Below are 26707 nucleotides of genomic sequence, written 5' to 3'. Positions count from 1 at the left end.
GGGACCTCCGAGCCATGGCCCCGCCGCTGCTGCTGCCGCTGCTGCCGCTGCTGCTGCTGCCGCTGCCGGCCCGCGGTGAGCCTGGGGTCCCGGGCGGGCGGGCGGGGACTTTGGGGGGGCGTACGGCAGGACCCCGCCGTGGGGCAGCGATGGAGGCACCGGGATGCTGGCACGGGGATGCTTTCCCCTCGCGGCTCCCGGGGTCCCGGGGTGCACGTCTGCTCTCGCCGCCCGAGGGGGAGGATGATGGACGGAGAAGGGACGACCGGGCCGGGCTCGCTCCCACGGGGATGCTCCCGGTGCCTCCCGGGCCGCGCGGGCACCTCGGGAAGGCGACAGGAAGGTGACAACCGGTGGCCCGCGGAGAGCCGAGGGTCCCCCGTCGCTCAGCCGGTGAGGTCGCCCGGGACTCGTCTGGCTCCGGGCCGTGGGCACCCCCGGACCGAGCAGCCAGCCCCGTCCGAACGCGGCTTTGGGGGCTCCCGGGAAAAGCAAAGCGTTTATGGCAGAAATTCTCCGCTCCGACATCCGAGGAAGGCTGGGAGGGGGCTGAGCCACCCAGGCACCAGCCGCTCTCCCCAGCAGCCCCCACAGCCGCCAGACGCCGAGTCACACGCGGTGGCATCACCATGGGGAGCTGGAAAACCTCCCCGTGCCGCCGCAGCAGGGGCGCGGCGGGGCTTTCAGCCCCCAAGGGACTTGCTCGCTCTCAGGTGGTGCTGAGCGCTCTGCGGGAGCCGGGGAGTTGCGTTCCCAGCAGATATTTCAGGATTTGCTCTTGGGGCTCATCTCTGCGCCTTCATGTTGGCCGCTCTCGTTGGTCCCCCGGCTTGGAGAGGGAGGGTTTAGGTTGGGTATCGGGAAAGGTTTTTCCCCCAGGGAATGGGAACGGCCCCGAGGCTGCCAGAGCTCCAGGAGAGCTTGGACACCGCTCCAGGGATGCCCAGGGGGGGATTGTTGGGGGTCTGTGCAGGGCCAGGAGCTGGGTCAGTGACCCTTCCAGCTCGGGATATTCTGTGCCTCGGTTGTCCCCGGGCATCTGTCTCAAAGCCCTTCGGCTTTTGCAGGCTCCAGGGCCGGGCTGGAGGAGCTGCCCCACGTGGAGCGGTACGAGACGGTGCTGCCGCGGGAGCTGCCTGTGCCCCGGGGGAAGAGGGACCTCTCCGCGCCTCCGGTGAGTCACAGCCACCCTCGCTGCTCCCAGGGCATCTGCCTGGGGGGATGCAAAAATCAGTAGGGATCTTGTCCCACCACCGGGCTCAGAACGGGACCCCTGGACCAACCTTTTAGCCAGGCCCTGCTCCAAACGAATGAGGTGCCGCCCGTTTCCTTGCCTTGCTTCCACCCCGGAGGATGGAGGTGCTGGAGCATTGATCAGATCAGCTTTTCTGGGCTGTTTTGGGTCTAATTAGGACCTGCAGACAGCGGGGTGCGCTCCTGGAGAGAGGGGCTGCTTTCTCCAGGGCTTTTTTTTGGAGACGTGACCCAGCGGTGCCACCTCTTGCAGCCTTGCTGTGATCTTGTGACATCTGGTCTTTCCTTAAGGAGGGGTTTGCAGAGCCTCGTGAAGCTGTAAGCACTTTTCTTGCTGTGTTTGCTGAAGTTGGGGCTTTTTTTGTCCTTTGGGACGGAGAAATAAGAATCAGAAAGTTGCAGAAATCCACATGAAAGCAAACCAGTGCTGTTTTTCTTGGGAAACCTGGCAATTTGGGGGAAGGAATGAGGTTTGAGTCAGGAGTTTGGAGTGCTTGATGATGCCTTGACCTCAAAGTCACTTTCCTCATTGCCTTACAGAGAAATTCAGCCAATTTTTTTTTTTTTTAATTCCTTTTCTAGCCCCAAAAAGCGCCGATTTTAGCGCCTGGAGGCACAGAGGGAACAGGGGCACGTATTCCCCAGTGCCACAGAGCACGTTCCTCTGTGATTCAAACCCTTCCTGATAAGCTAGCTTCAAAAACACTCCCCAAAGCATCTGTTTTCCCTGCTCCAGAAACCTAAACTTGTCCACGAGATAAACATTCCCCGGGCTATTTAGAGACACCATCTGTGCCGGGCGTGCGCCAGCACCGATCCCCCCGGGAAAGGGGAGCTCACCCACCTCGGGATCCCTCTGGAGAAGACATCTGCCAGGAGCTGAGTGCCTCGGGACTGCCACAGGGGCTGTCTGAGGGGTTGCACCTGGATTTGGTCTTGGTTTGGGTGGTCCTTGGATATCCCAAACCTGCCTTGTTCAGGGTAGGGACTCTCCTGCTTTCCAAGACCTTTTTTGCTGCCTCTTGGAGAGAGGTTAGGTTTGCTCTGCTGGTCATCTGGGTGGGGAAGAACCTCTCAGCAAGGTTTGACCACCTTTGAAGAAGAGAGGTCATCTACTTCTTGCTCTCCTGATCATCTGGGTGGGGAAGAAGCTCTCAGCAAGGTCTGACCACCACCAAACCCCTGTGAGACAGACATGGGTGTGCTCCACACGGGCTCCTCCTGTAGCCAGGAGAGGCATAGGCCACCAGGAGCTGGTTCTGGGGTCAGAGTGGCTGGGACACCTGGGATTGGTCCAGCAGGTAGAGTTTGAAGCAGACCAGCCACCCCCTGGCTTTGCTTAAAAAGTAAAAATTTCATCCCTGCAGGCAGGGTGGAGCCCTGGGTCCTGCAGCACGGGATCTCCTGGGTGCCAGCCTTCCCACCAGCCCAGCAGGGAGAGTGGCACACCCGGGTTCTTCATGGAAAGGGCTCTGGAAAAGTGTGCAAGGCCTCCTGGCTCTTCCCACCTGAGCTGGGGTGGGATGGGACATCCCACGCCCATCCTCTGCAGGCTCTCTGGGTCTCCTACGGAGAGCAGCTGGAAGAAATCCCTCCTGTCCCTGTGCTCTGGCTGTGGCTCTGCTGAGCTGGCTCAGCACGGCCAGGGGGCTCTCAGGGCTGTTCCCAAAGCCTTCCCATCTGGAGCCCTTGCACAGCCCATGCTGATGAGGCAGGGGCTGATTCAGAGCAGCTTTAGCACGGCTTTTTTATTCTAAACTCACCCTGCGGTCGTCTCCCAGAGACGCTCCCTGACCCTGCACTCCCTCCCAAGTGCTTTCCTGCCATTCCTTGAGAGCTCTTCTGGCCTTGGGGTTGCCAACAATAACAAAGGATGGCTTTGTTGGCGGACAGGGGTCGGGACAGACGCTGTTCATAAGAGAGGAATTTTCCAGGGACCCACGAGCGTGCTGCCACGCTGGCCTGCAGCTGCAAACCAGGGAGGATGGGGGCAGCTGAGTGACAGGCAAATCTCTCACCTGGCCCCGCTGCTGGCACTGAGTCAGCAGGGCTTTCCACTCAGCCTGGCTCCTTCCAGGGTGCAGATCATCCCCTTGGGAATGCTGAGCCATGGCATGGCAGCTGTCACCCTCCCCAGGGAGAGGCAACACACCTCATCCCTGAGGAATGCTGGCCCCATGGGAAAGGTTTGCTTGGCCTTTGGCTGGGCTCTCTCCACACCTGGGTTTGGCAAGAGCTGAGGATGTGCCCTCGGGAGAGGTCTCAGATCCCTCATGGCAAGGGCACAGCCTGACACAATTTCTTTCCCAGTGACCCCAGTGGGATGGGACCTCTGGAGGTGGAGATCCCAGGACAGCCCAGAGGGAAACACGTTTCCTGTAGGAACATCTCCATCCTGAGGGTTCAGGGCTCAGCTGGATGAGCTACAGCCACCCTGTAGCTCATCCAGCTACAGGGTGCTGCTGAAGTGTGCTCTGAGAGGCCAAGGGAAGGCAGCTCCCTAAACGTGATGTGGCGTGTCAGTGCAGGCAGGCAGGAAGAAGTCTCTGCTGATAAGAGCCATGGGGATCTTTGTGGTTCAGCTGGTGAGTAAGTGCTGAACTCAGACCCCAAAAAAGGAGCTCTGTGACTGATGAGTAGGAAACCTCAGTCCCTGGCAGGGCCATCTGCATCCATGTGTCAGACACGGGAAACCAGACTCTGCTGACTCGTCTCCTTGCGGGTGACCTGTTCTTCATCTCAGGATGTGCTGGGGATTTGCCTTATTGCCCACAGGCTCTCTTCCTTCTCTTCTGATTTCCTGTGTCTTTGCTGCATGCCTCCAGGCTGAGGGGCCGGGCTCACACAGGGCACTCACAGCCCCTGTCCCATTTCTGGGCAGGACAGGGGCCCCTCTGGTGCAGCTCTGGCTCCTGCTGAGTGCACCTCTCTTTCATGCAGAGCACCTACCCAAGCCATGTCTTCTACAGCGTCCGTGCTGAAGGCAGGGAGCACCTCCTGTGGCTGGAGAAGAACAGGTGAGGGCAGGTGGGCACGGTGGGGTGTCCTGATGGGGGGGGGGGTTTGCAACCCACCCTTGCCCTGAGCATCCCTTCTCCAAGGTCTGGCGTCACTGCAGCGCTGACCTAAGCCCACCTGAAACCCACCTGAGGAGGGCTCACAGCCCCCACATGCTCCCCCCAAAGCGGGGTGGCCGCTGATGCCCCCTCCCCACCCCGCAGGGCCCTGCTGGGGCAGCACTACACCGAGACTCACTACTCCGCCGACGGCTCGGAGATCACGGAGCAGCCGGACACACAGGTACGGCCTGGCTGGCGGGGGGGAGCAGCTCCCCCATCCCTCGGGGGCCCCACTGTGCCGGGGCAGCCCCCAGAGCTGTGCCCTGTCTCGGCAGGATCACTGCTTCTACCAGGGACACGTGCGGGGACAGCCCGACTCGGCAGCGAGCATCAGCACCTGCGGCGGGCTCAGGTAGGGCCCCGGGGAGCTGGAGCCCTGCTCCTGGCTGGGGACAGCTGCCAGCCTCGGCACATGGCACGGGGAGCCGGGGTGACAGAGACCCGGTGACCCGGTGTGACCGAGCCCCGGTGAGCCGGTGTGACCGAGCCCCGGTGAGCCGATGACAAAGCCCCGGTGAGCCGGTGACAGAGCCCCGGTGAGCCGATGACAAAGCCCCGGTGAGCCAGAGTGACAGAGCCCCGGTGACCCGGAGTGACCGAGCCCCGGTGAGCCGGTGTGACCGAGCCCCGGCCGTGCTGATGGAGCGAGAGCTCCGCTTTCCCTGCGGAAGGGAAGGTGAGATCCCTCTTCCTGCTGGAGGTGCCGGCCTGGCTGGGTGCCCGGCAGGAAAGGCTCAGGGCACTCTGGGGGCTGACTCACGGCAGGGGGGTGACAGTGGAGCCCTGACACCCCCGGAGCTCCGGGCAGCAGTGCCCTGGATCCGTCCGTAAAGGATCAGCGGCTGAACTCCAGGACATTCCTGCTGTCTGGAGTACGGGATACTCCCCGTGTTGCGGTGCTCCTCCCAATCCAGCCCCGCAGCCAGTTTGGCAGCTGTATTTGTGTAGAATCCCAGAATGGTTTGGGATGGAAGGGACCTTAAAGCTCATGGAAGGGACCTTAAAGCCATGGGCAGGGACACCTTCCACTAGACCAGCCCGCTCCAGCCTGGCCTTGAACAATTCCAGGGATGGGGCACCCACCTCAGGCACTTCCAGGGTGGGTGTAGGGTCTGTCCGTGTCCTGCCTGTCCCCCCAGCCTGACGCCTGCCCTCTCTCCGTGTCTCCCCAGTGGGTTTTTCCGGGTGAACGAGACCACCTTCCTGCTGGAGCCGCTGGAGGGGGCCGTGGCCGGCCGGCACGCCGTGTACCGAGCTGCTCACCTGCGGGGCAAACGCGGCACCTGCCGGGAGCCCGGGGCCACGCTGCAGTACGACCGCGAGCCCAAAATCCCCGCGGCCATGAAGCTCTACCGCTGGGTAGGGATGGGGTTGCACCGCTGCTCCTTCCTGAGCCGGGTCCTGGGAAGGAGGAGGGGGATGTTCCGTGCCTCTCGGCTGTGCCCCTCTCCCACGAGTTGGTGGTCGGGGGTCCCAACAGAGGGGTTTGAGGTGGGAACAGGCCCTCTGGTCCTGTGCCGTGAGCAGGAGCATCCTCCCACCCCAGGGGCTCAGTGATCCTGCAGAGCCTGGTGGGGTATCCTACAGCATTTCCAGGCAACCCTGACAGAGGAGAGAGAATGATGTGTCTGACTCCATCTTATCGGAAGGCTAATTAATTACTTGATTATACTATATTATTCTATACATCTAAAACTGAACCACAATAACTGCACAGAATCTCGTGACAGTCAGCCAACAGTCCCAACACACACCTGACAGGCCAAGGAAACAAAACACCATCACTTTGGGTAAACAATCTCCACATTGCATTCTACTTTGGCACAGCACAGGCACAGCAAGTGATATAATAATTGTTTTCCCTTTCTCTGAGGTTCAGAGAATGTGATTCCCTGAAATATTCCTGGGAAGAATTGTGCCTTGCTTTTCTCTGTGAAGGGAAATGTGGGGCTACAGTATCCCAGCAGCAGGCTTGGGTTTCCCAGCATGCCTGCTGGAAGAAGTCTGAAACCCAGCAAAACAACATCCCAGAGCAGAGCTAGGAGACCTGCTAACCTTGGAAGGTCCCCCAGGATCCAACACACCCCATGGGATGTGGGTCAGCCGGTGGCTGGGCGTGCTGCAAGCTGAGCCCCACTTCCCTCTTCCCTTTCAGAAATCAGGCCCGGTACAGAAAGGTCCCCGGTACGTGGAGCTGGTGCTGGTGGCAGACAACCAGGAGGTAAAGTGGGGACAATGGTGCCTGGGGGTTTGCTGTCCCAGCCTGCAGTGAGGACCTCACCCTGGGAACCTCTCCGTGTCCTTCCCACAGTTCAGGAAGCACAAGGATCTCCGCACGGTGCAGAACCGCATGAAGGAAATCGTGAACCACGTGGACAAGGTGAGCCCAGGGCTCTGGATCCCCCTCCCAGCTCTGGGGTGGGCACAGAGGAGGTGGCACACAGGCTGGCACGGGTGGGGTGGTGGAGCTGGAGCCAACCTCAGGCCCACAGGGTGACCACATCCCTCGGCCAACCACATCTGCAGTGAGGACATGGGTGGCTCAGCTCTGCCCACAAGGGAAATTTTGTCCTGTAACCCCTGGAAGCACGTCTCATGGGTGGCCACTCTGAAGCTGGAGTGGCTGCTTGCAAAGGGAGGGATGCATTGGGCCATGCTGGGTGTCCTGATGTCTTTGCTTCAGCCTCAGTTGTTAGTTAACAGTGTGGGAGCCACTTCCCTGCCTTCACCAGCCAAGAGAGAGCCCAGAGGTTTGGGGGGAAATCCTGTGTCCGTGGTCACCCCAGCTTGTGTCATTTATTGAGGTGACAGAGGTGACATTGCCCAGTGAGGAGCATCCTGGGCTTGGCTGCTGCTGGGGCAGGTGGGACCTCCCTGCTGCTGCTGCTGCTGCTGCTGCTGCAGCCCAAATCCAGGCTCCCTCTGGGCTGTGTCCCACCTCAGCTGTACCAGCCCCTCCGCCTGCGGGTGGCCCTGATCGGCCTGGAGGTGTGGAACCACAGGGACAAAATCACAGTCAGCCCCAACCCCGAGGTGACCCTGGACAACTTCCTGCACTGGCGGGAGTCGGAGCTGCTGCGCAAGAAGCCCCACGACAACGCCCAGCTGATCACGTAAGGACAGGGGGGCCTGGACACCACCTTGCCACCCTGCCAGCCCTGCCACCGCCCAGGGCAGGTGGCCATGGTGGCATCTCCATCCCACAGGGGCGTTGACTTCCACGGCAACACCGTGGGGCTGGCCAAGAAGCTGGTGATGTGCACCCGGGACTCGGGCGGTGTCAACCAGGTGGGTGCTGTGCCCTGTGCTGCCACCAGGGCCACCCCCTCCTCCACTGGTCCCCAGCTGTCCCCCTCTGCAGCCTCAAGGCTGGATTCGGTCCCTGGCATCTCCATCCCCTAAGTGACTGACCCCCAGAGAGGTGCTGGGGCTGTGGACACCCAGCTGGGTACCTGGGGTACCTTTGGTGCCCTGGGGAAGCCTCCCAGAGAAGCTCCACGGGCACAGAAGCTGGGATTTTGGGAGGCTATCAGGTGGCTGTGACTGGCTGTGATCCTCATCCCTCCCAAGGAGCAGGAGAGGTAGGCTGTGGGACCTGTGACCTCCCAGACCCACCACAAAGCATCATTTTTGGAGCAGCCACTTTGTCTGAGCTCAGTGACAGCCCTGAGACACCAATCTGGGCCTCTTGAGGGGCCTCAGGACCACATCCAGCTTGTCCCTTCCCTGAGCATGGCAGTGTGAGGAGACAGTGAAGGAACCAGAAGGGCATTGAAGCCAGGCTGAGCTCCTTGTCCCACAGGACCACAGCACGAACCCCATCGGAGCTGCGTCCACCATGGCTCACGAGATGGGGCACAACCTGGGCATGTCCCACGACGAGGACGTCGCCGGCTGCCGCTGCCCCGTCCCCAAAGCTGACGGGGGCTGTGTCATGGCAGGCAGCGTGGGGTGAGTGGAGCAGGCAGGGGGACATCCCTGGGCAGCAAATGCACAGAGGTGGCCTCTGACAGGCTGCCCTGATGGGGCGGAACCAGTGAGATGGTGGGGTCTGAGTGGACAGCCCACCCCACCTCACTGCATGTCATTGTCACTGCTTTGTGATGAAGGGATGGGACTATTTTTGGGCTGAGACCCATTTATTGCTCAGATAAACATCAGTCTCAGGGGCTGTGAGATTTTAGAGGAGCAAGCACTCGGCCACAGCTCAGAGCAGTCACAAGTTCTTTGTTACAAGGCAATATAGAACTTTCTAAACCAATGGATGGATGCCACAAGGTTCATTTTGCTTTTCTAACCTACCACCTTTACTTCACTGTGGATACTTTTGCCCAATGGGCTTCTGTCACACTTATATGCTTCTATTACAACTTCTAAACTCTTGGCCCACTCTACACAACCACACCCCTACATTACAAACCCTTCACCATCTTTTCAGTGCAGTTTTCTACATTACAAACCCTTCACCATCTTATCAATGCAGTTTTCTACATTACAAACCCTTCACCATCTCACCAATGCAGTTTTCTATATTACAAACCCTTCACCATCTTATCAATGCAGTTTTCTACATTACAAACCCTTCACCATCTCACCAATGCAGTTTTCTACATTACAAACCCTTCACCATCTCACCAATGCAGTTTCTCACTTAAGGCACATTCTTACAACTACAGAAACACAGGTTTATGGGTTTTCTGCTTAATGTCTGCATGTTTTATTTTTACATCAATCCAAGCTCCTCCCAAGGCTGCAGATCAAACCCTTCACTGTCTATGGAAGTTTCTATTTTTCTAATTCCCACAACCACAGATGCCTCTGGGTGGGTGGGTGGCCCTCCAGCTTCCCCCGGGGCTCTCTGCTGATGGTGTCCCGGTTCTGTGCCCCTCCAGGCTGGTGTACCCCAAGCTCTTCAGCCGGTGCAGCGAGCAGGACATGTGGCAGTTCCTGGGGGACCCCCGCACCAGCTGCCTGCTGAACGCGCCGCGGGCGGACGAGCTCTACGGGGGACCGGTGTGCGGGAACCAGTTCGTGGAGCGGGGAGAGCAGTGCGACTGCGGCACGCCCCAGGTGGGGACGCTCTCCCAAGGGCTGGCAACCAGGGTGGCCGGCAGGGGCCCGAGAGCTGTCCAGCTCCTGGTGCTTCTGCCAAAAAATAGCCGGCAGAGGATGTTCGTGTGTGCCCCGCTTGGTGTAGCTGGCTGGGAAAGATGGGCATCCCCTCATTTCCTCCAGAGCTGTCCCCCTCCACATCGGGGCGTGTTGTTCTTTCAAGAGTGGTGCTCAGCTGTTTCTCATCCCTACCAGCACGCCTCTCGGGGGTGGAATTAGGACAGACAGGCACTGCCTCTGGGATAAATCCCTGGTCACAGCTCTATGCTGGCGCCCGAAGGAATGTTCCCCTGATGCAGGGAGCACAGAAATCCTCACTTTTTCTCCTTCCTGGAGACGTACAAAGGGAACCAGCTCAGGTTCCATCTTTTGAAAAAATCCTTTCTGCTCCTTTGGTTCGGTATTGGTAATGGGGATGAAGAGGCGGCAGGAACGGCCCCCACCTGGGATGTTGTTGTGGTTTTAGCCCGTGGTTCAGCCCATGGCAGCTACACTACTACGGGCAGCTGGTGACTTGCAGCCTGGTCCCCTGGGAAAGGAAGGAAAGGGTGCTTCAGGGGCTTCCAGGAGGGCTTCATTCCATCCTTGTCTCGCAGGAGTGCTCGGACCGCTGCTGCAATGCCACCACGTGCCAGCTGAGAGAAGGAGCCGAGTGTGCCCGAGGGGAATGCTGCCAGGACTGCAAGGTACTGCCGCCCGCAGGGGAGCAGCTCGGCAGGTTCCTAAGCAGGGGAAGAGACGGTCCGAGCCCTGGAGGAGTCTCTGAGCTGTGCAGCGGCTCAGTCGGTAGAAGAGTCTCAGCGTCTGGATCCAGGGGGTGCTGGGAGGCGTTTCCCAGACCGGGGTGCTGCTGTGCTGCGGTGCCTGGAGAAGTGAGAGCATCCGGGCAGTGCTGACAGCCCTGTTCTCCGTGCAGATGAAGGCTGCAGGTACTCTATGCCGGGCCAGCAAGAACGACTGCGACCTCGCCGAGCACTGCAGCGGCCTCAGCGCCGAGTGCCCCGAGGATGTGTTCCAGGAGAACGGCATCTCCTGCCAGCACGGCAGCGGCTACTGCTACAACGGGGCCTGCCCTTCGCACGGCGAGCAGTGCCGGGCGCTCTGGGGCGCAGGTAGGGCCCCCTCCCTGCCCATCCTCCCGCCCCACCAGCTGCGGGGTGTGCCTGCAGCCCCTGGGCCAGCGCATCGCCCGGCTGCGGTCCCTTCCTGCATCCCTAGCTGCCGATCCCAAAGCGGGCTCTGGCTCCGTGTGACCCTTCCCGTGTGTCCCGCAGAGGCGCAGGTGGCTCCTGACGTCTGCTTCAAGCACAACAGCGAGCAGCACGTTCACCTGCACTGCCTCACCGAGTACGGCAAGCAGCCCTGCAGCCCCAAGTAAGGACGGGGATGTGGGGAGTGCCCCAGCCCGGCCGAGCCGGCGCTCACGGCTGTGTCCCGCAGGGATGTCAAGTGCGGCACGCTGCTGTGCCTGAGCGACAACACCCAGCCCATCCTGGGCACCGGCTACTACTCCTTCGGCTACTACTTCGGCCGCTTCAAGTGCAAGGCGGTGATCGCGGGCAGCGACGCCGGCGAGGCGGCCGAGCTGCGGCTGGTGCCCACCGGCGCCAAGTGCGGCGAGGAGATGGTGAGAGCCGTGCCGGGGCCGTGCCGGGGCCGTGCCGGGGTGAGCGCCGGCCCCGGGGCAGCCTCAGAGCCATCCCTGCCTGCCCCCAGGTCTGCTACGCCGGGCGCTGCCAGAACCTCCTGGTCTACGGCGACAAGAACTGCTCGGCCAAGTGCAACAACCACGGGGTAGGCGGCGGGATCGCCCCTCCCGGAGCTGCTGCGGGCCCCGCGGCGCGGCCACCGCCCTGACTCCGCTCTGCCCCCTCTCCCAGGTGTGCAACCACCGGCGCGAATGTCACTGCGACCCGGGCTGGGCAGCGCCCTACTGCGAGCAGGAGATTTCGGGGATAGCCGCAGGTACGGTGCCGAGGAGGGAGCCTGGGGAGGGGGCTGCACCGGCTGCCAGGTGCTGCTCCGTCCCCGAGCGCCCGGTTTGGTCCCCGCAGGGAGCGGCAGCGCGGTGCTGGCGGCCGGGCTGGCCGTGCTGGCCCTGGCCGGCGTGGGGCTGGCCAGCGGCGTGGTGCTCCTGAGAGCCAGGGTGGCGCGGCGCTCCCACAAAGGGTAATTCCCGTAATCCCCGTCTCGGCTGCTCGGAGCTGAGCTCTAGGAGTGCCCCGAGCAGCCCCACATGGTGTCCGTGTCCCTCAGGAGCTCCAGCGGGACTCCCTCCGGCCTCGCCAACCCGCTGTTCCAGGAGGGCGGCCGGGCGCGGCCGGGTCGCCGCCAGCTGTCCCGCAGGGACATCGGCCAGCCCAGCCTGCTTAGCAGCACGGCGGCCCCGCGGGCGGCCCGGGCACACAGCCCCGTGCTGGCCCCGCAGCCACCCGCACCCGGCCCGATAGGGTCACCTCGGTCCCCTCCGGGATGGTCCCCGCAGGTAACCTCCCCTCCCGATGGCCACATCCCCACCCGTGCGGGGCGCAAACGCGGGGTGGCCCAGGCTGGTGGCTTGGGGGGCTTGGGGGGCTCTTCCTCCGCCCCCTGCCCCCTCCGGGTCCCCGCTGGGTGCCCGGGTGAGGCAGTCGGGTCCCTCCTCCCGCCAGGCGAAGCCGAAGCCGCCCAGCAAACCTCTGCCAGCGCTGAAGAGCAAAGTGCCGAGCCACGGCGAGGGGCCACCGGCACCGTCCCTCCCGCCGAGCCCCTTCCAGCGGTGTCCTCCGCCGAAGGTAGCCCTGAAGCCGCCCCCAGGCAGGAGGTGACCAAGGATGCTCCATCCGCCACCGCGGCCGGCCGAGGAGCGGCACAGCTGGGCGGGTGGCACCGCTGGGCGGGTGGCACCGCTGGGGAGCCATGGTCTCGCTGCCACCCTTACTTGAATTGCCGGCCGGACCCTCGGGCCCTGCCCGGGGTGGGCACCAGTGTTTACAGATCCTCGAGTTGTGCCTTAATGGACTCGGCAGCCCCACGGGTGTCCCAGGAGGAGCCGCCAGCCGGGGCTTCCCAAGGAAACCAGGAGCGGGGACAATGCCAGCTCCGGTTTGGAGGACCAACCCACGTTGGCCCAGGCTCTCCAGCGCCCTGGGAGCTGCTGCCTTCTCTCCCGACGTCCTGAATGTGTCCCGTCCTCCTGCCCTTCCCTGCCGGGGCTGCGGTGAGGAGCTCCTGGCATCACGGGGCAGGAAGAGCACTGCTCCGTGGGGACCTGCCCCGGCTGGGGACATCACACGCGGGGATGTCACCTGGGGCTGTGGAAGGTCCAAGCTGGGCTTGGCCTCCCCACGGGGCTTTTACCTCTGGAGTTACTCCTTGAGTGTTCAAAAGGGAATTCCCTGGGAGCCTTTTTACTGCAGCCATTTATTTATGACCCTAATGTGACCATTTTGAGCCACTTGCTGTAAAACCAGGCCTCCCATTTTTGATATGATTTAGGTTCAAGGCTTTTATACCAATAAAGACTGAACAAAGAGGTGTCATGGGGTGTGTCTGGGCAGGAGGGGACAGCGGGGTGGCAGCAGGCAGGGAGCTGTGCAGGGATCACTGAAGGGGGAAAAGGGTGGAACTGAACTCCCCAATCCAGTGCCAGAGCCACGGGGGCCAAACTGCAGCACATTCTGCCAGGCAGGCAGAGCCAGGCTGCCCCAGGATGCTGCAGGGAGTCCCCTCATGCTCAGCACCATCCTGGCTGTGACCTGCTTTGAGCACAGGCTCCCAGGGTGGCACTTGCTGCAGCTGAGGACATCCCCACCATGCACTGCTGCTGCAGGGGGAGAGGCAGAGGGGTCCCCCACTTCAAGTGCCACCAGCCCTAGGACACATAAAACCATCCCAAAACATGGTAACAAAATAATTTTATTCTGCTTTATCAAAAGAACTGAACTGTGAATGTAAACCTGACCGGATGTATCGTGTTTCCTCAAGGAGATGCGCATCCAGGGGCAGACCCCTTTAGTCACAGGCCCACAGGGGCCATGGGAGCAGAGAGAAAAGCCAGTTCCATCCCAAAATCCTGGCTGCAGCCATGTCCCTGCTCACAGCCAGGGGGCCAAAGCCGTGGCCACCCCCTCCTGCACACGCTGGGGCTGGGGAAGCAGGAAAGGGTGGGGGAGGCTGCTGCAGAAGGCACTGGGCATCACACATGCTGCTGCAGGACCTGGGACCACGGGAGCATCCCCTGGGGTCCCTCAGACCACGTGGGGAGGTGGCTGATGCATACAGAGGGACACTGAGCCAGTGACAGCCACTCAAGGCAAAGCCATGGTGCAGGGAGGCACAGCAAGGCTCGGATCCAAAGGAAAGCAGCTCCTCCTGCACTGGCCCAGCAGGCTTTCCTGCTCCCTGCATCTTGCTCTGATCACTGCAGGAGAGGGGTGAACTGCCTGGTTACTGCTCCCAGCAGTTTCCCTCTGCCCTTGTCACTTCCAGGCTGGCAGAACCTTCTCTGTCCAGCCATTCCTGATGCCCAGTGTGCCCAACCCCAGTGACACATGAAGGAAATCGTGGAAACCACATTCCTGCCAGCATTCCCTCCAGCAGTGCTTCTAGCCTATAAAGCCAGCCCTCATCCCAAAATCCAACCAAAGTGGTGCTGCTGGGGTGAGGGGAGGTCTGTGCCAAGGGCCTGCTGCAACACTGAGGAGGTGGCAGGGCAGAGATGAGACTACACTGCTTCCTCAAAGCCATGCCACAGGGAAAAAAGGGACCCTGCAAGCCAAGCAGCACATCCAGGAGACATTTCCAACACTACAGAAGACACTACCCTGGCTCCTGCCATGGCAGGGTTGGAAGAGGAGCTGGGATCCTGGAGCAGAGCATCAGCTGAGCCTTGGGAGTTTGCAGGCAGAGAGAGTACAATAAAGACCATCCAAAAGTGCTGCCAAGTCCCACAGTTATGTCTGAAGGGGCAGGGCCAACACAACCCTGCTGTGCCCCAGAGATAGAGCAGAGGAGGGCAGGAGCAGAGACAGCAGGAGGAGGCACCATGTGCTGCTGGACACTCTGCCACCCCTGAAGCCCAGCCACACAGGGTGGAGACACAGTACTGCAGAGCCCGAGCCCACACAGCTCCTCTGGGGACACCACCAGCACAGGCAAAGCTGCTTTGGGTTGAATGTTTCTCAATGGCACAGGCTAAACACATCCCTCCCCTTGCCACGAGGCTGCAGATGGAGCCAGGGACAGCAGATTTCAAAAGGTCAAGTGCCCAGAGTGTCACCACCCCCCAGCCCCTCCAAGGGTGGCATGGCTGCTCTGAGGGGACAGGACAGCAGGGAGGATGCACAGGGAGAGGCCTCTGAACATGCAAGCAGGCAGTGCTGGGGTGCTCCCAACTGGAGGATGGCATTCCAGCTCTTGCCAGCTGCTTCCCGAGGTGTTACACCCCAGATCCTCACAGAATACAAGGGAGGAGCAGGTCTTAAAAGCAAGCACATCCTCACAAACAGGGGGAGGAAGAGGGAAAGCAGAAAGCAGGGAAAGCACAAAGCAGGTTTGTCCCAGCAGATTCCCCCCTCCCCAAGCAGCTCTCCCTCACCCTGCCATGGCACACCAGGAGTAGGGTTGGATATATCACAGCACAAATCAGGACAGAAGATCCATCTGCCAGCAAGCCTGGCCAGGGATGAGAGAACCAGGGACACACTCCTTGCCACGGCTGCTCAAGGACATTGAAAGCAGGTCCCACTTCCTGGAGCAGTGGATTTTGCATGGAGGAGCAGGGATGCCTCACCTACTTTGCAGCTGAAGTGTCAAACATCTGAACTGCTGCACAGCAGGGTCCTTTCACTCTTCTCTTCCCCTTCACTTTGCCAGCATGGCAGAGCAATGGAAATTCAGCCTCCTTTCCCTGGTGAATGACTTACAGGGAGGCTGGAATCCGAGCAAAGACTTGCCAGGCTCTGTTCCCAACCAGCTGCTCCGAGGTGCTCCTGAAAATCTGGTTTAGGAGGCAATGAGACTCAGCCACCCAGTGGGAACAACAGTCAGTCCCAGGCAGCCAGTGCAAGGCTCTTGCTTGGAGAGGGGGGTCACAGAATCCCTTCAGAGGTTGCTTCCTTCCTCCAAGTCGTTATCTAGCACTGCTGTCTGCAGGAGTATCATGGCTGTGCAGATCCTACTCCCATAACCTATTCCACAGCAAAGCACTCCTTGCCCCCAGCAGGAACACGCTGGCCAAGGAGAGTCCACTCCACTGGAGTCCTTGAAGAGAGCGAGACAGTGTCAGCAGAAACCATCACCAAGCAAAGCTTCAGCAGCAGGACGAAGGGAACCTCCTCTTCACTCAGCCTCAGCCAGGAGTGCTGAGCAATGACCAGTGTGCAGCAACACAGCACTCAAAGCCACATCTCCCTCCTGCTAAATAACTCCACCTACAGGGAGGCTTTCCTGCTGTCTGTCATTTAATATTCCAGTATAGGTATGTTAGTACAGGATTATCCCTCCTTTGGAAGCACCAATTTCACAGGGGGAGAAACAGAAGAGGCAGAGCCCTTGTGATCTGTTGCTAGAAGAAAACCAACCCAAACTGCCACCTATACACAAGATGTCCAGGCAGGCAGGTGCTGCATCCGCCCCAGGGGCACAGGGGCTCGTCCCCGGGCACAGCCGGGCTCGCTGCTGAGCTACACCGGGCTCCCTTCTGCCTCCTCAGCCACTGCTCTCCTCGCCTCTGAGGGGGCTTTCTCCAGGGCTCTCTGGGGTTTCCTGTGCAGGAAGGCTGGTTTGGTGAGCAGTCCTCAGGCTGGCCTGCTGGAAGGCACAGGAATCCAGGAACACGCCGGGGATGCGGTCGCCGAAGTACAGCTTGCTGTTGGCAGCTATGGCCTGGTACTTCATCAGCTCCAGATACTCAGGGGTCAGCTTCAGCTGCAAGAAACAGAAACCAGAGACCCTAAGGGACAACTTTCTGTGCCCTGTGGTACTAGGTTTCATGTCAGGCAGCCCCTCATGGGGTGTGGGCTGTTAGATCAAGTGCTTTCCCAGTGCTGCCCAGAGCTCACCTTGTTGGAGTCAGCCAGCTTCCGAGCAGTGTAGTACTCTGCATCAGCTTTTGCCTTCTCCCTTGCCAGGAATGCAGCATCTAACACAGCAGCAGAGGAGGGACAGGAGAGAAAGCATTAGGAAGTGAAGGGCCCATATCACACTGAGCAGCTGAACCCTCACCCAACGGGGACCAGCTGACCCAAGAGTGCCTGTGACAGCTTGGCTGCAGCTGCCCTGCAGCTTCCTGGAGAGTTCCATGCACGAGGCAGGAACCATGCCAGTGCACAGCCTTGCACCCCTGCAGCACCCTCGATGACTTCTGCAGGTCTGAGGTTCCTCCAGCTGCCACCAGCCCCAGCAGTGTGCTCACCCTCAATCTCAGAAATTCGCTTCTCTGTTTCCTTCTCCATGATCTTCTGCTGGTAGTGGATCCTGGCCACCTGTGCAGCCTTCTCTGCCTCTGCAATCACAAAGGGCTCAGCTGAGAAATCTGCCTCTCAGGCCTTAAGCACCAGCACCCTCACCCCAGCAGGGTCTGCCACACTAGGAGCTGGCTCCCTGCTCCCTCCCTTTCCCACTCAGTGCCACTCTGTGCTCCAAGCAGCAGAGTTACAGGAAGAAAACTCTCCAGACAATGTTGGTGCCTGCAGAGCTGACATCCTGTTTACAAGCACAGGGACATGGGGCTCCAAGCCCAAGCAGCTTTTCCAGCAGAGTGATTTCCTCCATCCCTGCTGCAGGACAGAGGTTGCTGTGGGATTTTCACCCAGATGTTCCAACAACTGCTTGTGCAGCCTGGCTGAGCCTCCCTCAGGGAGCTGCCAGTGACAAAGAGAATGACTGCCCCAGCTTAGCAGGGAAGGCAGGAATGGAGGCTGAGCCTGTGCTGGTGCCATTACCAATGAGTGCTTTCTTCCTGTCTGTCTCTGCCTCCTTCTCCACCACCTTCTGCCTCTGGGCTGCAATCAGCAGCTTGGTCTTCTCAGCCTCCCTGCAAGGGGAAAAGTGTTATCCTGGGGAAAGGGAATGAGGAGCAGCATTGGGGTACACAAAACAGGGAACACTTTGGACCTTATTAGCATAACAGATGTGATTAACAAAATGCCTTGGCAAGAGCAAACAGAACTTTGAGAATTAAATCAAGACTGCAAGAAGATTCAATTTCAGACTGGTTTACTGGAAAAAGAAAATTACATTGACTTCTGCAAGCAAGAGATGTTTAAAATGTGTAAGTTTGATTATGTGATGATTAACCCAAACACTGTAGTAAAACATTATTAATCTTCCTGGAATAAGTATATTAAGCAGTTGTACTTCACAATAAATTTGGATTTTTTGACCATCTCAAAGTCTCCCCATCTCTCCAATCACTGATAGGGCAGCTCTGCATCCCAGGAGAGGCCATGGGGACAAGGGGCCAGCCAGCTCCCTGCTCACAGCTGTGAGGCTGGCTCTGTCTGCAGCTGTATGAGCACACACACAGGCCAGAGGAAGGGATCATCCCTCTCTCCATCCGGCCACATATGGATTCAAGCCCACTCTGAGGCCTTCAGGACAAGGAACAGGGCAAGGTGGGCTGGGAGCTGGGCTTGCTCAACCAAAGCTTGAGACCTAACAGCATCTCCTTCTGCCCAAAGGCATCCCAGAGATCCTGGAGGGGAGCTTATGGGCAAGACATCAAGACCCCTGAGCCCCGATTTCAGTATGGAAATGGAAAACAGAAGGCACAAGCACACTGGCCACACACACTGCCTGGAGCTCACCTCTCACTCCCTGAGCACCAGGGCAGAGCTTTCCAACAGCACTGTGCCTGTGCAGGACCCTCAAAAATAACTAATGCAATTTTATGCCCAGCTACTCACATTAGCTCGAAGTTTCTTCGGATGGCCTCTGGGATTTTGGGTTTTGTGACACGCACGGCCTGTGAGAGCAGAGAAAGGGAGCACTTTGAATCAAACTCTTTGATGCAATTTGAATAACCAAGACATCTCTCTGCAAACCCACCTGCAGTGCTGTGGACAGTGGTGCCTAATCCTCCTGTGTAACACAGCTGGATTATGGAGAGTGAGCATGGTCACTCTCCTAGAGGTGTCCCACATTTCCAGTTCCTGCCATCCATCCCAACCCACACTTCCACCAGGGACAGAGGCTCCAAGCCTTGTCCAACCTGGCTTTGGACACTTCCAGGGATCCAGGGGCAGCTTCTCTGGGCACCCTGAGCCAGGGCCTCACCACCCTTGGCATAAAACATTCATCTTTCAGTTTAAAACTGCTGTCCCTCGTCCTGTCACTGCAGGCTTTGGAAAAAAGTCTTTCTCCACCTTTTAAAATCTCTCATTACTGAGAGGCCACAACCCACCTGGATAGTGAGACCTGGTGCCATGACATTGAGGTCTTTCTGCAGGGCCAACTTCAAGTTCTCATCTATCTGATCTGTGTTTGGAGGACAAAAGAGAGACCAGTTGGTTTATCATGTTTTCCCCCACAGCTTGTGTGGCAAAGAGCCAGCAGGCCTTGAAGAGCAGGTTAACGCTAGGGTCTAAGATAAGGATGCATCCTGAGACATTGCTTCCCTTCCTATGCCCCCTGAAAAACATTCCCAAAAGGAGAGTTACATGCTGGTGACTAGAAAAGTTCAGCTGGTCATGGATTTGTGTTATCTGAACTAAGGGCAAGTGGCTTTCAGCATCACAGCAAGAAAGAATGCTCAGAGCCTGTGGCAGAAGTTATCCCTTCTCAGCACCTGGACTTGGAGTACATTAATATTAAAATTCTGACAACCTTTTAAGGTTGTCATAAGCCATTTTTCCCCTGCCATAAGCCATTTTTGCCCTGCTCAGCCACTCAAGAAGGAACAGAACCTGTTCTGTCTTTGGGGCACAGGTCCACCAACAGAGTATGACTTGTGCTAATTCCTGAAGCACTGCTACCTCCCTGTGAAAAACCTTCCAGCCCTCACTTCTTAGAGACAGCCAGAAGGGAGCTGTGAAAGTACAAAAGTGAATTCAGCAACAGAGCAGGGGATTAAAAGCAGAAGCAGAACAAGACAAATCCACTGTCATAGTGAAGGCCACAGGCATCACTGCACATACAAGAGCTGAGTGGCTGCTTTGTGCATCCAGAAAAAGAGGTGGAAAAAGACTGAAATCAAATTCCACATGCAGATGGGGAAAGACAGAGACACCTGAGTCACTGAAGTTACAGGAGAAGTGGCAGATGGATGTAAAAGGAGCTGGATCTACACTGCAGCTCCAGCACAGGGGCAGCGTAGTCCAAGGGCTTGGCTCTAAGATATTCCAGGAAGATTCCAGTGGGATCACCCAGGGGCCATGCACTCACCAAACAGCTCGATGTACACCTCCTGCAGGGTGTGGGCACTGCAGAACTGGTTCAGCTCGTGATGGATTTTGTTGAAGATCAAGGTCTTGTCGTAGTCAGCTGTGTAATTCCTCACGATGTCGTACACTGGGGAAGGGAGAGAACCACCACAGCTCAGCACTGGCACCTGCCAGGATGTCAGGGAAGGAGTGCAGCACTGGGACAGGGCTTTTCCAGGACTTGGGTAGCCAAAGCCACAGCTGCCCTGCCCAGCTGTCAGGTGCTGCTGGGATTACACAACTTCAAGGAGCAGCCATGGCAGGATGCACTGCCTGGTCCTGTTTTATCATCTGCATAAACAAATGAAACAGCAAAGCCTCACCAGCACCTGCATGCACAGGAGCAGTACTGCTGAGAAGTGAAAACAAGGATCACTCCCATTATTTAAGCCAACTAGATCCTGCACCAAAAGGAGTGTGGCCAGCAGGTCAGGGGAGGGGATTCTCTCCCTCTGCTCCTGCTGAGACCCCATCTGGAACCTGTGCACAGCTCTGGCTTGCTCCCCCCACACATGAGAAGGACATTGGAACTGTTGGAGCAGGTCCAGAGGAGGCCATGGAGTTGCTGAGGGGGTCTGGAGCATCTTCCTTCTGGAGCCAGGCTGGGAGAGCTGGGAATGCTCAGCCTGGAGAAGGGAAGGGTGTGTGGAGAGCTCACAGCTCCTTCCAGGGCCTGAAGGGACACAGGGAAACTGGAGAGGGACTCTGCATTGGGAACTGGAGGGATAGGACAAGGGAAATGGGTTCAAACTGACAGAGGGGAAATTTAGGTGAAATAAATGGAAGGAATTCTTGGTTGTGAGGGTGGGCAGGCCCTGGCACAGGGTGCCCAGAGCAGCTGTGGCTGCCCCTGGATCCCTGGCAGTGCCCAAGGCCAGGCTGGACATGGCTAGGAGCAGCCTGGGATAGTGGAAGGGGTCCCTGCCCATGGCAGGGGGTGGGATGGGCTTTAAGGTCCCTTCCAGCCCAAACCCCTCCATGACTCTCTGAATAACACCAGGAATTCACCCTCCAGTGCCTCAGCAATGCTGGAGTTTTGCATTAAGCTGTGCTGCTGAACAAAACAAGCTGTCTGTGTCTTTGGGGTGGTGAAATAAGAAGGTAAGAGGCTCCTCCATGGGTTCTGTCTCTGCAATTTTCTCAGCAGCTGAGCTGGAAGCACCTGCACCAACACTACAGGATCAGGAGCTGTAAGGGTAACAGCAAATGGAAACAGACAGGGAAGTTCTGGCATGGAAAAGGGAAGTCCTGCAAACCATGACAGAGCTGCCCCAGGATGAGTGAAGACAGTCACATCTCTGCCTGTGGAACCAGGATGGGAAATACCTGCATATGGGGCCAGCTTGTTCACAACTTCTATTCGGTCAATGTAGATCATAACACCACCACTGCAAGGGAAAAGAGACTTCATCAGCCACCACTGCAGCTGCTAACAGTTCACAGATTTAAAGGAAAAGCATCTTTGTTCCTCTTTTAACAGATTTAAAGCAAAGGCATCTTTATCCCTCTTTTACAATATTCTGATAATTTTGCAATGAGATGGCAGTGAATCCCAGTCCTTATCTCTGCATAAATCCAGCAAACCTGCAAAGCACTTCCCATTTCTGATTTCCTACTCAACCAGCCAAAGGAAAGCTTTTCTGTACAGGAATGTAGCTGCAGCTCTCAGGAAAGCACAGGGGAATGAAGCAAGCACAGCAGGTGACACCTGCCACCAAATGCAGACACACATCAGCTCTTTTGGGCAGCAACACATGTCAAATAGAAAGAGCCCTTAGTTTAATTCACACAATCACAAACTCCAGCAGGAGCTTGGCAAGGCCCAGGAGAAAGGAAGGAACAAAGTACATGGCAGACTTCAATCCATGCTCCCAGCTCCAGTGTCTCCTGGAGCTCTCCAGAAACTCCACAAGCACCTCAGCAGAAGCAGCCTGCAGGCAATCCAAGAAAGGATGGCAGGGAAAAGGGGGAATCAGAAGCCAGGCTTGTCCCCAGCCTGTGCTCTTGCTGGTGTGGCTTTCAGAAAGCCATGCCCACTCCTGGGTACTGTAACAGCAGAGAAGCACAAGCTCTACAGGGAAAGAAAAAACCCTTAACTTTCAGCAGCTCTAAGTCTCTAGAGAGCCTAACTTAAAAGCAGAGTGATGTCCTTGGGACAAAGGCTTATCACAGACCAGAAGCTTCAGCAGGAACTGTTTAGAGACAGCTCATTCCTGGCAGTGCAACTCCCACATTCCCAAACTCAGTCTCTGTGAACATCACAGAGTAAGTCAAACATATCCCCCACGACAAACTCCTTTTCTTATTTTGCAGATCTTGATCTCTGGCAGCTCAAAGCCAGGTCTGCAGGAAAAAAAAAAAAACCAACCTGAACTTGCCTGTGTCTGTGCTCTTTTGGAAAAGGCCTCCCAAGCCCAGCCTGTGCTTGCTCCAAACCTTCTTCAGGACAACTATGAGCTAAAACCACTGGTGATGGATGGACCTGATCTGCTGCAAATCTGGCATTTCAATTTTAAAGGGATGTCAGAAAGAAAAGGAGAGCCTCAGCAGCACCCTGGATCCTATCAGGATTCCTCCACAGCCCCACATCACCTCCCTGGCAGGGAAGGGTCTGAAATGGCCCCACAGACCTGTGAGGGCTGCCTGACTCTCCCACCACCTTCCACAGCAACCCCGCTGAGGGGCTCAGCCAGTCTGGGACAAGAACTGGGATATTACCCACTGCTACTCCACTATTATGAATAATTCAGAAGTGTTTATGTGGCATGCTGGGGGATAAGTGCATTTTATCAGTCCTGCTGGTTGTGCAGTGGTTTTGGGGAAAGAGGTGCCACTCAGACCCCAAAGTCTGCAGGGAGTGAGGAACAAGAAATCCATAAAAGGAAGATCAACACACAGAAGTTTAAGCATAATTAGGCAGCAGTGGGCAAGGAGACAACATCCAGGGAATGCCACAGGAGACAGACATGGGTAGCAGCAAGACCCTGGAAAGCCTCACACAATTCAGGTTCTAACTCAGGGTTTAAAATCTTTATTTCATGTATTCACTGAATGCTGCCAGGTACAAACAAGACAGGTAAGGCAAAAATTGGGGATGGGACACCCACACAGATACTCAGAAGCTTCCCAATATAGATAAGGACACAGGGAACAGGAATATAAAGAGAAACCCAGCCTTTCAAATGTGGTGGTTTCATATGTAAACACAAAACCTGAAACTGTTTGGGATCTATTCTGGTAGCAGACTTTGAACTGGGACAGTGACAGTGCAGGTGTGCTCCAGTTGTTATTTATAAGCTCATGTTTTACTATGGAAATGTGGATGCAAGGCTCTGGCACCGAGCAGCCACAGACTCTGGACCCCAAATGCAGCCAACTGAAAGGTTCCTGCAGCAACACCTGGGCAATGGGCAGGGCTGCTGGGACCTTTGGTCAGGAGTGCTTTCAATTATTAACTGAGGACTGCTTTCACCAGCTGCCTGCTGGTTTAAAGCCCATTTTTACTGCCTCCACCTCCCAACCCCCTGCATTGCACAACTGAACCCCGCAACGCTGAAATTCAACAGGAACTTCATTTTTGGCTCCCAAATCACAGAAGCACAGAATGGTTGAGGCTGGCTTTAGCCTCAACCTTTGATCTTTTGGCCTTGTCTACCTCACCACAAAAGGACTCTGGACAAGGCCCTGAAGTGACAGGATAAGGAGGAATGGGTTCATACTGACAGAGGGGAAATTTAGGTGAAATATAAGGGAGGAATTGTTCTCTGACAGGGTGGGCAGGCCCTGGCACAGGGTGCCCAGAGCAGCTGTGGCTGCCCCATGAACCCTGGCAGTGCCAAGGTCAGGTTGGAGAAACCTGGGATAGTGGAAGGTGTCCCTGCCATGGCAGGAGTGGCACTGGATGGGCTTTGAGGTCCCTTCCAACTCAAACCATTCTGTGGCTCTGTGAAAGCTGCAGCACTGAACACTAACATTATTTACAGATATGAAAACCTGAAAAACCTTTGGGATCTGAAATTAAAACCATGAGACCTTTATGGTAATATTTAAGCCCCAGCAATGTCTGATGCTGAACAACTCCAAGAAAGTTAATATGGTTTAAACCTGATCAAAATTAACTCTATTTTATTAACACTGCCACTAACATTCACCTTTTAATTTCAATGTGGTCACTGTATGTCACCACTCCAGCCACCACTGATTTATTTTTTCAAACAGAAATTTTGTTGAGGACCCTGAACACAAAAGATAAGGATAATCACCAGATTTTTTTTTTACCCTGAAGAGTCATCACTTTAACTTGTGGATGAACCAACACAACAGGATCTGTAACCCAACTCAACCCACCCTCTCCTCCTGCTTGTTACAACTCAAGCAGGTCTGTGCTGATTGAAGAATCAGCCTGATCATGCAGCAGGAATTTTATTTGGAAGTGAACTCCCTCCCATCAGGAGGATTCCCACTCCCTGCTTCCTTCTGCCCACTGCTGGGGTCAGCACCTCTATCAGCCACAAGACCCAGAGTGGAAAGAACCAGTCTGAGGGCACAGCAAAGCACAAGCAATGGGGTGTCAGTAACTGAGGGGAGAAACCCAGAAAAATTCAAGATAACATCACAATAAATGCAAAACAACCTCTGAACAGCAGCTCCAGCATGAGCCAGGGTTCCCTCCTGTTCTGTTACACTATGTACATTTGGGATTAATTTTATGGCAGGTGCCTTTACTTCCCAATCCCTATGTCCCAGCCCTGCAAATGACCCCAGGGAGTGCATCTAGAAGAAACACAAGTGGAAGCCATACCTTGTCCCACAAGGCACATTCTTCACTTCATCAGTCTGCAGCGTGGTCTGCAACACAAACACAACAGCACTCACAAACCTGGCTCCCAGGAAGGCCCAGACTCCCACAGTGGCACCAATTGTGTCCTGTGCCTCCCTGGTGATGCCTGCAGGTGTGGGCAGAAGGCAAAGCTTCTCTTCCCCTGCCCTTTGGGGGATGCACAGGCAGCTGTGCCTGTTTCCCTGCTCCGGAATGCCAGCAAACAGAGACAGCCACAAACATGGACTGTCCTTCCTGAGCAGGACACTGCCAGTCCCAGCAGTGTCACACACACACACAGGGCAGGGAGAGCTTTCCAGGAGGACAAGTCCTGGCTCCCCAGGGGAGGGAGAGGGCACTGACCTGCACGGATTTGAAGGTGGTGATGAACGGGAGCATGATGTGGTAGCCAGGGCCGCTGGGGCTGGTCAGCAACGCACCACCCCTGAGGAGAGGGAGGAAAACAGGCTCAGGAAGGTGGCAAACAGCAAGGACTGGCTCTGAGGGACAGCTCCAACTGCCAGGGGCCACAGGGAGAATTCCATCAGTGCCCTGAATTCGCCAGCAATTCCCAGCAAAAGGGCTGAGTGCACCCCATCTTTGCCTGCTGCAACTCTGCATGAAGCCTTTAACTCTCGGAGCAGGCAGCTACTGCTAAACCCTCCCAGCACTGCAACACTGCACAGAGCTGCAAGAAGGCAGATTTCTCCTCTAAACAGTTTGCTGGTAACCATGGAAAAATGCAGCCGTGGATGTGATGCTGCCAGTTTGGGTTTTGGCACAGCCCAACGCCCAGAGCACAGAGGAAACCCCCCAGGGTTTTAATGCTCAGCACAATTGTGGTTAAAGGGAACTGGGGACATCTGAGGGCTCTTAGCAGAGGGCAGTCCTAATCAACTCTTTAAAGTAAAAGCTGGCAGAGGTGTCACCCCCTCCCCAGGAACTACACATTTTGCAGAGTGCTCTTTCCTTTAGTCCTTTCTTCCCTCTTCTCTTCTATGGATGCTGTTAGTGTGCACATTCAATGGGCTGCTTTAGTTTAGTTCCCCCTCACTGCACAAAGTTGAATTTTTCTTAAGTAAAATACAGCTCTATGCAAGCTAACAATAAAACTGCAACCTCTTTACTCATTTTTTTTTCCTCAGGTGGCACAGTCCCTAGGTCTTTACAGAATTTATTGTGCTCTATTCCATTAAGAACATTTTTACTTTCAATTTTTTTGTGTGAGTGGGAAGGGCGGGGAAAACATTCCACAGCGGGAGCCCTGGCTGGGTGACAGTTTGGGACAAAGGTGACAGCTCTTGCTGGCACAGGGGGAGAGATCAACAGATGCCAGCAGGCAGGACAGACCCAGGGCTCTGGAATCAGTTTGTGACCAGGGCAGGGAGGAAGGAGAGGCAGGAGAAGCAGCTCAGAGACACAAGCACAGCAGGGGCCGGGGAGAAGGGAGCAGAAACAGCCCACACGGGGGGAAAAACCAGAGGGGAGCACAGGACAGAGCAATGCCGGGGGCAGGGATGGATGCCAGCCCCGGAGGGGCTCCGTACCTGTAGTACACGGCCAGGTGTCCCTCCTCGACCCTGTGGATGGCGGAGTAGAGCAGGAAGACCAGGAGCCCGGTGGCGGCGGCGGCCGCGGCCCCGGCCTGGGCCATGGCCATGCTCGCATCCCCCGGGGCCCGGGGGCTCCGCGGGCCCTGCACAGAACAGAACAGAACAGCGTCAGCGGGACACGGCCCCACACACCGCACAGGGACAGGGCCCTGCACAGAACAGCGTCAGCGGGACACGGCCCCACACACCGCACAGGGACAGGGACAGGGCCCGGCCCTGCAACACCGTCAGCACCGCCCCGGCAGCGGACACACCCGCCGTCACAGGCGGGACGGGGAGGGACAGGGACAGGGCCCGGCCCGGAGCCCATCCCCGTGCTCCTCTGGCCCGCCCATATCCCTATCCTGCACCTGCCCCTAGCCCGTCCTATCCCGTACTTGCCCTTAC

The 26707-nt window shown here is 57.1% G+C and overlaps 2 protein-coding genes across 2 annotated transcripts; one reads left to right on the top strand and one right to left on the bottom strand.

The window, feature by feature from the left end:
• Positions 1–12999, top strand: ADAM8 (ADAM metallopeptidase domain 8). The gene is made up of 21 exons (XM_050976518.1): positions 1–75; positions 1068–1174; positions 4195–4271; positions 4476–4554; positions 4649–4725; positions 5546–5732; positions 6529–6594; positions 6685–6753; positions 7317–7486; positions 7580–7661; positions 8176–8324; positions 9266–9443; positions 10082–10171; positions 10402–10597; positions 10760–10859; positions 10926–11112; positions 11202–11279; positions 11366–11450; positions 11540–11654; positions 11742–11970; positions 12137–12999. The coding sequence occupies exons 1-21, from the start codon at positions 15–17 to the stop codon at positions 12290–12292; spliced, it is 2538 nt and encodes an 845-aa protein (XP_050832475.1). The 5' UTR covers positions 1–14; the 3' UTR covers positions 12293–12999.
• Positions 13000–13364: 365 nt separating this feature from the next.
• Positions 13365–26553, bottom strand: ERLIN1 (ER lipid raft associated 1). The gene is made up of 11 exons (XM_030241263.2): positions 26255–26553; positions 25071–25152; positions 24690–24736; positions 21215–21276; positions 19851–19976; positions 18871–18944; positions 18374–18432; positions 17411–17502; positions 16882–16971; positions 16529–16608; positions 13365–16394 (listed from the first exon to the last, which is right to left on the bottom strand). Exons 1-11 carry the CDS (start codon positions 26365–26367, stop codon positions 16176–16178), a joined length of 1044 nt encoding a protein of 347 aa, XP_030097123.1. The 5' UTR covers positions 26368–26553; the 3' UTR covers positions 13365–16175.
• Positions 26554–26707: the final 154 nt, after the last annotated feature.

The sequence above is a fragment of the Serinus canaria genome, chromosome 6 (genome assembly GCF_022539315.1).
Source record: "Serinus canaria isolate serCan28SL12 chromosome 6, serCan2020, whole genome shotgun sequence".
NCBI classification, from domain to species: domain Eukaryota; kingdom Metazoa; phylum Chordata; class Aves; order Passeriformes; family Fringillidae; genus Serinus; species Serinus canaria.
The sequence above is the reverse complement of the archived record's forward strand: the minus strand, read 5'-3'. Positions and strand labels throughout refer to the sequence as shown.

Coding starts and splice junctions, on each gene's coding strand:
- ERLIN1 (XM_030241263.2), bottom strand. CDS start 26,367: ATGGCCATGGCCCAGGCCGGGGCCGCGGCCGCCGCCGCCACCGGGCTC. Junction 25,153..26,254: donor CACCTGGCCGTGTACTACAG/GTACGGAGCCCC, acceptor CCCTCTCCTCAG/GGGTGGTGCGTTGCTGACCA. Junction 18,433..18,870: donor CACCAGGTCTCACTATCCAG/GTGGGTTGTGGC, acceptor CTGCTCTCACAG/GCCGTGCGTGTCACAAAACC.
- ADAM8 (XM_050976518.1), top strand. CDS start 15: ATGGCCCCGCCGCTGCTGCTGCCGCTGCTGCCGCTGCTGCTGCTGCCG. Junction 7,487..7,579: donor GACAACGCCCAGCTGATCAC/GTAAGGACAGGG, acceptor TCCATCCCACAG/GGGCGTTGACTTCCACGGCA. Junction 7,662..8,175: donor ACTCGGGCGGTGTCAACCAG/GTGGGTGCTGTG, acceptor CTTGTCCCACAG/GACCACAGCACGAACCCCAT.